Consider the following 14,307-nt stretch of genomic DNA (forward strand, 5'->3'; position numbering starts at 1 on the left):
AGCCACCTTCTCCACATCTCAGCCCTGAACCTCTAGAAAGATCATCACGACTCCACCCATGCCACAAAGCTGAGAGACCCTGAGCCCAGGCTGGCTGGTGTGCTCTCCTCTGACCCTGAGCTCACAGAACACCTGATTTGCAAGGCAAGTTGAAAACACTTAAATCCCACCCCAGCCTGAGCCACGAAAGGTCACTTAGGTCTGCCAACAAATTCAGGGCTCAAGCAAGCCCTGAAATATAATTTCCCACTATATATATATATTTTTCCCCCTTAGAGAACTCCACCTGATTTTAATCATGAAAGCAGTCCTTGCGATCAGTTGCCTCATACTTCATTAACAAGGTATTATTCATATCCTGCTCTGACCTCTTCTCTGTGGCAGAGAGGTCCTTCAGAGATGATCATTCCATGAAGAATATTCTCACACTTACCTCCATGATGTTTATTCCTTACTTTTGCACTAGGAAACTAATGCAGAGCAATTCCATCAGTAATGCTAGATGTTCAGCTTAGACATCCACAAAATGGCTGAAAAAAAATCATCAGAAGGCAGCTGGCAAAGAAAGCTTCTCTCTGAAGTGCCATTTTTAAAGAGCATTACTTAGAAGCTGAAATTGGTTTTTATACTGAGATTAAATGAGCATTTTTAGCTTAAGCATTCGCAGGTTTACTCTTAATGAAGCTCTTAATGAACACAGACCTAGAGCTGTTTGGAAGACTCAGAACGGCATTGTTTTCCCATGATGCCACTTCCAGACAAAAACGCAGATACACACTGTATCTTGTAGTGTGTACAGAATGAAACTTTGTAAGACTCCATGTTACTTTATTTAAATCTTAATCTTGATCTGAAAAAAAAATTACAGGGAGAATTACATATATTTCATTAGGATAACTAGTCTATGCTTACTGAAAACTAGCCTTCAGGTAATTCCTGTTTAGAAAGAAGTCTGTAAATTTCTCAAGGTTGATATAAAATTAAGATAAAAAAGCACCACAAAGCATTTTCTTTCAAGTGTTTTAAAAAAGAAGGAAAAAAACCCTGTAAGTTCAGCAAGATCTGTGATAGGAATAAACACTTGGGCAAACCCAAATTTTACATTCTGAATGCTGCAGATATACATATTTAAGATGCACTTATTAAAACACCCACACAACACAAAAAACCTGTTGGAGCAGAAATACTAACTTCCATAATTCACTTCTGTTATCTAATAAGAGAAGTCCAGAGAAATTTTATTTCCTCAAGGAGTTTCAAAAAACCTTTCAGAAAATGCCTAGCCCCTGGTGTACCCTGCAATCCAATCATCAGACACGGACGATTCGTTTTCCCTTTCCAACATGCCACATCATGTATTAGCTTTATTTAGAAATGTTCTGAACAACTTCATTAACCAAAATACATTTGTAACATGAACATCAGAAATTTGTGTTTTATGTAATTAAAATTTCTGAGTCTCACTGAAGAAGCTGTGCTTAACATAAGGATCTCTCTTAAGGTCATACAGAGTTATTTGTCCTATTAGGCTCTTTCTTACAGGTTTATCTTCAACAAAGCATATAGGTAACAGAGATAACAGGTCCTCTACCACAACCATCATGAACAGACACTGAGAACTCAGTACAAGAAGGCTGTCTTCACATAATACCACATGTGAACTGAAAAACACTTGAGGACAGCAGAAAATGGAGAACAGAGATTAGCCAGCCAAATGAGACTCCACTCCATAAACTAACAAAGTTCTGTTGAAATCAAGCAAATGAAGCACACTTTTGGTTATTTTCTGAAACAGATCGCATAAAAGGCAGATACTATCTACATTAGACACTACTTAGAATTAAATCAAGACCAAGGCCTCATGATCTCATCCATAAGGTCAGAAATCCTACATCCTCAGTGATCCAAATTCACCTCCTTCTACTATCATAAGACCAGGCAATAATTCTGAACATTTATTATCTCTCAAAAGCTATTATTTCACCACAATGTGCAATAAAATGGTTTTAGCTATTGCTGTGCATTTGAATCTTACACTGTAACAAAACTGTATGCAACCATACTTCAGCAAAGCTTTAATTTAGGGGTGCACTGTAGGAACAAGTCAAAATATTTTGATAGGGGAAAACAAATGTTTAAAAATCTTATCTACTTTCAATACATATATTTTTAAGAAGTATTTATCATTAAAAAAGAAGCATGTATTAAAAATTTCCACACACAAATGTACACATACAATGCAATTAATGAGATGAATTCACAGAACTTTTTATGTGAATTTCCTCCATCAGCTACTACAACCTTCAGAAAGGATCTGGCTCATGTCCCCACAAGAAAACTAAACAGATACAGGGCAAAACAAATCAACTCCACACTGTATTGTTGCAATGCAGAGTTGCAGAAGAAGAAAAAGAACTTTCCAGAGATGCTGAGCAACGGGCAGTGTAGCACCCTGAAATTCCTTACAAGAGAGCACAGTGCAACAAAGTGCTCATTACTGTAGCCAGGCAATAGCCTCTGCAATCCTTCCAGTTCCACCAGTCTGCCTTTACCTTCTGCTTATCACTGGCACAGAGGAAATCACAGGCCCCAAAAGACACGCTCGGTATCAAAACCACACTAACAACCTGGCATTTTGCAGCCCTGAAGAAATTTGCTATAGTTGGCTCTAAAATTAAATTGAGATTTGACATTCTAGACAATATAATGAGGTACTCCCTGACAAATGAAATTTTATGCAAGTCATGTATGCACAGCATATCACTGAAGATCAACTCAGCCAGGGATAGAAAAACAGCTCAGCATTTACACTGTGTTTTCTTCCAGTCCAGCACACACTACACACAGGTTTCAGCCAAACATTGTTGTACAGAACAGGACTGCAACCAGCCTTGACAGACAAGTTTTTCTTGTATGTTTTTCTGATTTTCATATTAATACCAATGCTCCTGACACTCTACCAAGTCAAAAAGTATCTCTGACCTTGGGATCTGAAACTACTACTCCATGTTATCAAGAAACGTTCTGCTCAGCCAAAACACTGCTCTGACACTTGTAGCAGTGCAGCCCTTGAAATACTCCTGATTACCTCAAAGGAGCCAGGAAAATAGGAAAGGTTCAAGAACCAGGATAACAAATGAATATATCTGAAATATAGCATACCTTAAAGTGCTGGCCTACACATTTTCAATGCCAGTAGTTTAGAAAAATATCTCACTATATGTCTCTCAAAGTTCATGTCTGCAGTCGATACCTAAGTCAGCCTCGGGTTATTCAATAAGGGAGGGAGGCAGGGCTAACCTCTTGAGGCAAACTCATCAGACCCTTAACCAAAAGTAGTGCATCTTACAGCAAGTGTCCTTTCCCAATATGCCCTAAAGGTAACTAGAAGCCTCAAAACTTTAAATTTTCCCATCAAAAAAAAAAAAAAAAAAAAAAAAAAAAAAAAAAAAAAAAAGCAATGATTGCTTGTGCACTGTCAGAGCAGCAGAGGAAAGCTGTGGCAGCATATCTAAACAGAGAGGGGAAAATAGGCAGCCTGAGCATTTTAAGGTTGATTGCCACAGAAAGCAGAAAAGGGATTGAACAAGTCAGATTTTCATTAAAAGAAGGGAAAAAATACCAATACCTCAAGGGGAAAATAATATAATTGAGAGTGAATGCCATCATGAGAATCCCTCTTTTTTGATCTTGAGAGGGTTTAGTACTGCTTTTTGGACTTTCATTACTACTAAAATTCAGGTACACCTACAGAGTTTGTTCAGAGTCCAGCCCTACATCAGAAGTACATGATGGAACAACTGATGACAATAACAAACCAGTTCATCAACTACAAAGGAAAGCCTACTATGATGACTTTTTGTTTGTTGGTGAGGTTTTTTGTTTGTTTGTTTTGTTTTTCTTTAAGACCTTAGCATTTTATATTCTTTTTAACCACACTTACTTAAGTCAAATGGCCTTTAAACCAAAAGAGTAAAAACACATCCTACATTCAATTAAAGCTTAAGCAAGCTCTCAAATAACATTGCTCTCATGAAAGTGTTCAGAAAAGAAAAGCCAGACTGGAAATTCATGACTACTTTAAATATTGAGAAGTGAAGTTAATAACCAGGTATTTTTGTTGTGCTCATGCATTTAGCCTCAAATAAAGCCTTTAGATAACCTGATTTCACCACCATTAAGCACACACACTTGCTCACCACCTGAAAAACACATCATCATGACCTAAATGTGAATTAGACCTTCTTAAAAATTACTGCAAGTGTTCACAAGATTATGCATGAAGTGTTTAAGAGAACTTTAAAACTGAATATCAAGATTCCCTGAAAGAAGTTACTAAAACAACATCTGTCAATCTTCTGTCACCTTCTAGTTGAAGAACTCCCAACAATTCAATCAACCCCTCTTTCTGCAAGAGGATCATAACTGTGGAAGGCAAACTCAGATTATATAAGTGCTCCAAAAAGAGCTAGATCACATGGTTACCCAAGTCTCAAAATTCCTCCAATGGTGATTTTTCCACAAAAGCATGCAACAGAGGAAAGCTAGCTACAAGAAAACCAAATACAAACAAGAAAAACAAACAATAAAGATGATAAATATAGTTCTATGTTTATTAAAAAAAACCATGAACCTCTGTGTAACAATTCAGACAGATTAGTAATTGTCTACACCAGCTTTATTTCCACAACCCAGAAGTTCTGATTCTTCTACAGAAAACCATACTTATGCTTGTCAGTCTCAGTAAAAGAGAACAGACTTGACAAGGGATTTTGGTGCACCAATATCAAAAGAACACAGTTCACTTATATCAAAAGTGAGTTCACAATTCCCACTACGTTTTACATTCATCCTCAAGGAAAATACCTTCCTACCTACACCACAGCTATCTCTTCCCATACAAACTCCATTTTGAGCACTACTGAGCAGCAAACAACCATCAGCCTCACTTTCTGAGGTACAAGAGGTACTTTACTGATGACATTGTTCAACCCAGAGAGCTTAATATGCGAGGCCTGGATTCTGCCAACATTTGCACATGCCCAACCTGATACATATAAATGGGGATTACTCACATGCTGGAAGGTAAGTACATGAATAATAAACATGTTTGTGAATCAGCAATTATGTGTACGCAGAAAAAAAAAAGCTAGAGCAAAAGGAGACTTTTAGGAAAACTAATTTGAAGTAAGTTTAAAGAACATTGGCTTTGAGGGTTTGGAGGTGGAGAAGAAGTTTTTTGGTTTATCATCCAATATACAATAAATTGTCAACTACATAAAAAGTCAACAAAAAACCAACTCCTCAACTCTCCAGTTGAAACACTTAATGGTTTCACATTCTCACTTGCTTCTTGTCTCCAGCTGCAGGTCAGTAAATCTTAATCAGGGTGATACAGGCTATTTAAAATACAATGCCTTCATCAGACAACTAGACAAAAAATGATTTTCAAAAATACAAAGAGCAGCTCTCCAGAACAAGCATATTAATACAGTGAACAAGCAAACTGCTGAGCAGCTCAACCCATGAGCTGTGAAATTAGAGGTTTTGGAAGCTGTGAGGAAGAAGGTGGTGTTATAGATAAGATATAGGCTGCTTTTAACTTCCTCTGACACCGGTTTGGGTAAGAAGGGCTTTCCAGTGGTAGTATGTTATTCTGTATGCCCAGTAATCATAGACTGTCAAGAAAAACGTCATTCAGCGTTCACCTCGAGTGGCCAAGTGCTTCCATCAACTTCAAGGGCCATCAACTCTTGCTATCACCAGCTTCAGAAGCATGGAAAGGGTGCCCCATGGAGATCAGACTCTTGCACAACAGCTGACAACCCAGAGTTAACCTTATTTGTTAGCTACAACAGGAGTGGATACTGGTATTACCCCATCAGCACCTGCTAGTGCACCACAACCTGTGACAGGCATATGTTGCATGTCATTGGCTATTTGGAACTGGTCTCTAAGTAACACCACTATGGACCTCCTTCCATATTTTAGTATTTCTGGCTCCCATTGACAAAAATTAATATACCAGAGTATCACTGAGAAGTCAAAAAAAATGGCCCTTCTGGAAGAGGCAGGCTCCAACATTTGAGACAGACTCTTCAGAGGATAGCATCCTTCTTGTCTGCTTCTATTAGAAAAAGCACTGTTAGCCTCAAGCCAAAGCTGAGCCACTGCAAACTTGCCAGCTCCTACATCAGAATGATTCAGTTCTAAATTGCCACTGTTCACAAAAAAGCAGCCAACGACTTGCATCTTGAAGGTCACAAGTAATGTTTCACCATGAACTACTCAATATAGTTCGGTAGCCTAGATGTCTCACCTACGTGACTACAGCTCTTTTCACAAAAAGTTACATCCACTAACAACATGTTTTTCTGTCTCCATCTACACTATGAACAGTTTACATGAAGAAATGTTGTAGCATTACTATACATACAGCGTTTTACAATTCTTCTTATGAAAAGAACCACAATGGGAACTAATTGCTTCACACTAGCACCCAATATGGGCTGGTGGTTTATCACGGTTTAACCCCAGCCAAAACCAGAGCAGCACTGAACAACTGTGAAAGATGCCTCTGTCCTTGTGATTTTCCAGAGTAAGGAATCATTACAAGCAATTTATCAACACTTACTGATATCTTTCTAGCAACTGGAGTTCTGAATAATGCATTTTAATGATAGAAAATAGTAATTAAAGTAACAATTAATAGGAGCTAGGAAAACTAAGATGCAAAAATAAAGAAATTAAGGTAATACAAACCAGAAAGTGGCAGAAGCAAGCAGTAAATGGGAGAAAAAAATATTTAGTTCATATTAGAGACTGCTGAGAGAACTGGAAAGCCCAAAGTGAATACCTGTATGGTGGACTGGATTTCACTAGCTAGACAAGGGATCCAAAAAAATCTGACAAACCAGGACCGGTTACAGCTGCAAGAGAACAGTGAGACTGAGAACGGTAGTTAAAACAAGCTAAAGATCTAAAACCTCTGAAACAGGCAATCTTTAAGCTTTAACAAGTAAGTAAGGAGCAAGTTACAGAAACCTGTTGGCTTTCCTTAGTGATCATGTCTAATTTTGTAAGACACCAAGTCCTGTATGTGTCCAAAGCAACTTGACAGTTGGATGTACCAACACCACAAAAATGGTTATTATTCCCTTTACTCTGATGAAAACAATGTCCCCAGGATTTTACTGTGGGCAGCTTTCTTTCCACTCCCTCCCTGAGCACAGGAAAACTGTAATTTAGATCTACCACCCTTGGGATTTATGAACTACTAAAATATGCATTTCCTTCTTTGGAATTGAGAGCCTACTTCCATGAACTTACTACTATTAGACATTTTGTTGGGAATACCCATCTGAACACTTGCCAGAATCTCCCTGGCAATTCCACGAGATACCAAAAATCTGAGATCATCAGAAGACACAGGTACTGCTAAACTACCGCCAGGTATTTTATCGAAGTTAATTACTGCTCAGCGCTGCTGCTGAGCTGCACCCCTCCAAAGGTGACTTCCGAATGCTGCCTGCTTTTTCATCAACACGATTTAAGAAATTCTGCAACAAGGCTTGCAGCTACCCTTGGGAATTAATAACAGGTCTGGAAAAACCCAAACATATTGCTCTACTTCTCCCACTCTTCAATTTTCAGTGACAGAAGGGAGTATAAACTGTACTTAATTGCAAAATTGTCAGTTCAGTCCTTGAGTCAGTAAATCATGTTTTTACATTTCTCCTCATTCTCCCCTCTCTCTGGGGATGCACACTTACAGCACTAATTCTCATCTTTTTGAGAAGGGTGTCTTCTCCGCTTTCTTCCACCTTGCTCCTACAGGAGTGTCACAGCACATGCTGCAGTCAAGATGGCCACGATACACAGAGTATCACCATACAATATCAGAAAGCTTTAAGCATCCCCATACAGAGTAACACCATACCTCATCAGAAAGCTTTAAGCTTCTGCCCTTCTTGTTCTTTAGCCCAGCCTTTTATCCCCTCATGTTCCTGCACTGCCCCTGTGTGCCCTCTGTTCCCTTTGGTGGTTGCTCAGTGCCCCTGGGCACTCCATGGCTCATTGCTGTCAGTGCTGCTCACCTGCTTCTCACAGCTGTGCCCACTGGGGATGAGGCTCAGCCACAGCCCCACTCCCAGTCACCACACACTGTGTGCCTACACTGAGAGTACATCCTGCCTCCCCATCTCACACTCTTCCTCCAGAGTCTCTCAGCTCCTCACTAGCACAAATTCTCAATCCCACTCCTTTAGCCAGTCACCAGCCAATGCTTTGTGGGGATCAGTCAAGACTTTGTGAGAGATGGGAAAGAAGAAACAAAATGTAGACATCCCAGCACCAGGTCCAAGCAGTCATGATTCCAGCTCTTCAAAGTCAACCCAGGAATTACTGCATTTCCTGTGGGTCTCCTGAGATGCTGTCAGAGAAGTGGGTCCCAGTTGCCTACCTCCTAAATTCATACTTACAGAGCTTGCCTTTTGTGTTTGGTTTTAAATATGCTGAAAGACTTTGAATTATTTAAAACTTTGTGATTTCAAATCCCATATTGTCCAAAACAACTTGGTTCATTTTTTTATATACAAAGCAGACAGAGGAAGTTGAGACAATCCCTCTAAAGAGAGCAAAAAGCTGAAACTTTTTTCCCTACTCTTAAAACATGTCCACATTTACTTTTTGACTGGGAATTAACACTTTATGTCAGACTTTATTTATGTCTGACCAAACACAATTAGGAAACAAAATAAGTCTTAATAAATAATAGAAGAAAAATTTTCTAAGTCAATGTATAACCATCTTCTTTCTTTCTTTCCTGCCCCTTTAAAGATCTTTTTAAATATGTAATCAATTTTGAGTTCGAAAACTTAAATTCTCATCTTGAAACTGTTAAAGAAAACACCTTTAAAGCCTGACACATGCTCACTGGCTGCAGCTGAAGGAGTACAGAAGACCAACTGCTTATACAAACCTAAAATTTTATTAACTGTGCAAGCTGTAATGAAGCTTTTGAGTTCAGCAATCTTGTCAGTTTCAAGATAAAGTGCACCTCTGCAGCCCCACATGTTCATCTTGAAAACAAATTCCAAGCTCAACAACCAAACCTGCCTTTTTCCCATCTTTGTAGTATCATAAAAATGTAAGTACAAAGCTCTACATTATCTGAAGCAATTTGAAGACTACAAAGGTTCCTCAGGTTTCCATTCTGGTCTTTTAATTACATGTAAAGAATTTACATGTAAAGAATTTACATCTTCATAGCACTTGTCACAATGAAGTACGTTCCATTGCATTATTGTCATGGATACGTTATATGATGTAAAATTCACATATAGCAACAGTAAGAATGAAACATTTTCTGGTAAGCAAGATATCTAAGAGACAACTGAATGCTCAGAAGTAATTTATTTTCATATTAGAAAGGATAGGTACTTCCATCAGGATGAGGATTTCCAAGATGCATGATGGAGGTCATTTGCCAAATCAAGTATTTAATGGTAATCTATAAGTTCACCCCCAAGTAAATATACAAAAAACTTAGCATACTACTTAAAGAATTCATCCATGTACAAAATACTAGGAGATTTTAAATCAGCCAAGCAACCACTCTCACACGGGCAGAGCCAATTTCTCTCAAATCTTTACAAAGCAGTGCCATGTAGTAATCAAAAGTTTTACTCAAGGAAGAACTAAAGTCTCTAAACATGATTAAATGAAACAGAAAATCCCACTTGATTTTAGCTTCTGCTTTACAGAAGGTAATTTCCTGTTTGATTTTGCAGTCTTAACTAACACTGTTGGGCATACTATGCTTTATTTCAAATTTGAGAAAACTTAAAAAACATGCATTTTATTGGAGAAACTATACAGTTTAAGGTTTAAAATCAGCAATTAGAAGTCCCCATAGAAGACAAACGTCTTTAAATAGTGACTGAACAGGGGGAAATTCTATGAAGATAAAAAAGCTCTTTGTAGAGACAGAGTGAAAAAATCTTCAGCAGCTACCAGGACCCCAGTTATTTCCCTTGAGCAGTCTGCCCAGCTGTTTACCTCCCTCTGTGTGGCACAGATAAATACTTATAAAAGTGTCAGCTCTACATTGTCCAGCCAGTCACAAGAACTGCTGGTATAAATAACAACCAGTGTTCCCATCAGAGTTCACACATTGCCTTTAAAGTACAAAAGGAGGCAATATTTAAACTGAGAAGGAAGAAAACACTAAGTAATGGTACATGTTGCACACATCAAAATGGATGAAGAAACACTCATCCTACTGTAGTGAGTGGTCTGTATGCTGATTTCTGAAACTTTGAACAAAATTATGTTGCTAAATTACCTTCTCACTTCCCTCACAATAGCAGCATACTGGAAAAAAAGAAATTAGCAAACACCACTACAAGACATTATTGATTACAAATAGTTTTCATTTCCAACAAGCACTCAGGTGATATGCATTAACCTCCTCTTCTGAACAATACTAAAATTACATGTACCACTGTAAGCTATCATTTTTACAAACACTAATGCATGTAAAAAACTTATTCAACTCTATAGGTTCAATCTTATTCAACTCTACAGGTTCAATCAAAGGGATGTTTGAGACATCTGTTTTTTACTTTTAAGAATAAAGGCATTTTATGTGACATGGACTGTTTCACTTTGGTATTTTAAATACATAATCCAACACTTCTCACTGCCACATGTACATCTTACTTCTTGCCAAAAAAACAAAAAGTGACTTGATTCATCCACCTACAAAATCTCCAGTGGAAAGGAGTAAAACTCCCAAATGGCACAAGAAGAGCAGAGGGGTGGTCAAACTTCCTACAGGGAGATGTTGGAATTAAATTGATTACATGTTCAACCTTTCTATCACAGTTACCCTCAAACATTAACTCTTTATGAAACACATCCAGGACAAACACGCAAAAAGACCAGGAATTACCAGAGACTTTAAGTGGACACACAAGCAGTCTCATGACTAATTACCATAACACCACTTCAGGGGGGTGCTGGAATATATACACCAATATTTGAAGGCTCAGGTCCACTACCTTTCTATGGTTTACTATTAATTAAGCTCCCTATCAGCAATCTCCTGTGAACTAATTTTTAAACATGTTTATCACAAGGAAAACAAATCCGTAACTCTCCAAGTTAGTTTTTATTAGAACTGATAAATGAAAGCAATTACATTTTAAAACTCATTACATCAGAGAAACACCCTTCCCCACACACGTTAGTTTAACTCAGATTAAGCCTCCTGAACCCAGTCAGCCAAACAGGATATATCTCACTTTGACAATCAAACTACTTTTCCCTCGAGAACTCAGTGTTGTGAGACATTCTTCAATTCCAACTTGCATTTTTAAAATGAAGACTATTACTATGTCCAACATATATTTTTTTCTACTTTTCATATTTACACCTTTGATTTTAAGCCTGGGGAGTGCTGGTACACAGTACCATCAATCCACCTTCTCAACACGACAAGAATGAGCTTTACTCTAACCATACAAAGCCATCATGGGTGCCATTCTGGAAGGCAGTGAGTGCCCTCATCTCCCATTGTCAGACCACATAACGTTTCAAGTATTGAGGTCTATTGTTCAGTCCATTTCTCCCCCATCTTGTGAGGTCCTGCCATATATTCATTAGAAAAGGCCATACACTACACCACACTGAAATAAAACAAAACCTAAGACCCCCAGCATTTGCGTTTACTCTTACCATCCACAGCATAATTCAAGTAAGGGCAGAGTACAGAGTGCAATGACACATGCAAGGACTATTTTCCAGAGAGAAAAATATCTTAAATGGCTTTATTTTCTTAAAGAAATTGTATCATTTGTAAGAGTCAGGAAACCCTCCCAAAGCATTTCCTTATGTAAATAGGTAGTGACACAGTAAATCCTGAATCCAGTAACAACAGCAAAGAGAGACCCCACATTTCTGAATCAGTGAACTTGGTCACGCTGGACAAGAATACCTACACATCACTATAATACAGAATTACCATTTACTCCAATTTTTCATTTAGAAACAGAGCTGCACTTGCAAGGCCTTATGTACTGTCACCTACCGTAATTTTAAAGCTTTGGTTTGTTCGCATGAAAGTAGGCTGTGACTTGTTTTGGAGGGAGGAAAATAGGGAAAGAACTGTGGATCAAAGCCCAACTTACTTAAGGAGGTGTTTTACACTCAAAATCTTCTCGTCTAAATTTGCAGTTAAATCAATGTTCTAACCTGTTCTAACCAATGTTCAAATGATTCCTGTTCTAACCACCAAGAAAAATTACAACAATATAGCCTCAAACAAACACATGGCAGTCCAGAGAAAAAGAGTTACAATATTTACTCAAAGGCACATCTGCTGGAGTCCTGCCCGCCAGCCAACTCCGGCAGAGTGGCTGCACGGGGGAGTTGCAGTTCTGCCCGGTCAAGAAGCGGCTGTGTAACACCACCGGCGTTGGTACTCAAGGGAGAAAAACCCCTTCGGGTTCGGTGTTCCCGAGCCCCCAGACCCGTCTTCGGGAAACGGCAGCAGCCGCAAGAACCAGGCTAGGCTGCCTCTCCAAAGGGTAAGGCACAGCATCCGCGGCACCTCTCGGGGACCAGTACCAGCGCTCCCGCCAGGAGAGAAAGCGAAAGGGTCGGAAGCAGAAAACAAACAAGCATCGGGAGCCCAAGAGCAAACACGGGAGAGTTTTATTCTCCACCGGAAAAGGAGACCCCCCCCCGCCCGCTCCCTTCCCACCTTCGGGCAGGGGGCCCCGAGGGGCCCGCGCTGCCCCGGCGGGGGTGGGCGGGGGCAGCCGCTGCCCTCCTCCTGCTCCCGCCCCGCGCCCCCGGCCCCACTCACCGGCCGTCTCGGCCGCGGCCGGCGTCCCCGCCACGCCGTTCAGGTAGAGGATGGAGAGCAGGTGGGGCTGCGTCTTCTCCAGGGCCACCCGCAGGTCCTGGAAGTGGTCCCGTTCCTTGCCCAGCAGCAGGGCGATGAGCAGCTCGGCCTTCCCGCCGCCCGCCGCCTCCAGGTCGCGCAGGTCGCGGGGGCCGAGGGCGCCGGCGGCCTCCAGCAGCTCCACCACCTTGTCCACCTCGGTCATGGCCTGCGCCAGGCTCTGCCGGCACTGGGCGAGCAGCTCCTTGTGCTTGGGCTCCATGGCCGCTGCAGGGCCGCCGCCGCCGCCGGCCAAACTTCGCCCGCCCCCGGCCCCGCCGCTCCGCCACCGCCGCCCCCGGGGAGGCGCGGGCCGAGGCGGGGCGGGCTCCGCCGGCCGCCCTCCTCCGGCACTCGGCGCCCCCGCAGCGGCCCCCGGCGAAACTTCGTCCGGAGGGGAGGAGCGGAGCTGGGACAGGACCTGGGCCGAGGACGGCTTTGCCTTCTCCTCTTCCTCCTCCTCCTCCAGCAGGCGGGGGACGAGCCGCCGTCAGGGGCTGCAGCTCCTCTTCCTCCTCCGTCTGGCGCCCCGCTCGCCTCCTTTCCGCCCCCCCGGGCGGCGAAACAACTTCTCCTCCTCCTCTCTCCTGTCCGCGGGAGGGGACCGCCGGGAGCAGGAGCCGCGGGGAGCGCCGCCGCTTCCCGGCACCCCGCACCCCCGCGGGGCAGTCGGGATAACTTCTCTCCGCCGCTCGCCGCAGCCACACGGCCTGGAGGGGGTGCGGGGAGACGGGCTCAGCTCCAGGCGCCTCCTTTCATCGGCGGGCGCACGCAGCCATATTGGCTACACAAAGCTGCCGCCTGCGCCGAGACGGGGCTGCGGCATCGCATCGCCCGCCCCGCGCCGCCCGCCCGCCGCAGCGGCCGCCGCTCCCCCGGCCCGCTCTGGCCCGGCCCGGCCGCCGCCCGCCCCCCGGCCGTCAGTCAGGGGCGCCCCCCGGCCCCCGTGCGGCGCGGAGCGGGGCGGGCCGGGGATGGACCCGCGGCGCGGCCTGCCGGAGGTTCCGCCGCTCCTCCCTCCGGGGCTCCGCCGGGCCAGGACGGGGTGCCCAGCCCGGGTGTCTCGGCGGCGAGACAAAGGCGGCGCTGCCGCGTTGGTGTCGGGCCGGGGCCGGGCGGACTGTGCTGCTGCCCTCTCCCGAAACCGAGAGCGGCCGCCTGTTGAGGCTGCCGGAGTCGGCACCGGGCGGCAGCTGCAGGCGTCAGGATTTATTTCGTCCTAAACCGGGAAAAGCTAAACGTCAAAATAATAGCAGACTGCTTACGTGCTTTGTCCATTCGAATTTGCCAAACCAAAAGTTTGCAAACGAGATCTAAACACTAGTAAGAGCTGCTGGTTCATCTTCCTTGTAAATTTC

At 42.6% G+C, this 14,307-nt stretch overlaps 1 protein-coding gene across 2 annotated transcripts in view; it reads right to left on the reverse strand.

Moving 5' to 3' along the window:
- The window catches only part of DLG5 (discs large MAGUK scaffold protein 5), a 95,161-nt gene extending 81,927 nt beyond the window's left edge, over nt 1–13,234 (reverse strand). For both annotated transcript variants that reach the window (XM_053983963.1, XM_053983962.1), the window contains exon 1: nt 12,872–13,234. In XM_053983963.1, the coding sequence (XP_053839938.1) occupies nt 12,872–13,172 (301 nt within the window). In that variant the 5' untranslated portion in view covers nt 13,173–13,234. The remainder of the gene's footprint in view (nt 1–12,871) is intronic.
- Between the last annotated feature and the right edge of the window lie 1,073 nt (nt 13,235–14,307).

This window comes from Vidua macroura, chromosome 8 (assembly GCF_024509145.1).
Source record: "Vidua macroura isolate BioBank_ID:100142 chromosome 8, ASM2450914v1, whole genome shotgun sequence".
NCBI lineage: Eukaryota > Metazoa > Chordata > Aves > Passeriformes > Viduidae > Vidua > Vidua macroura.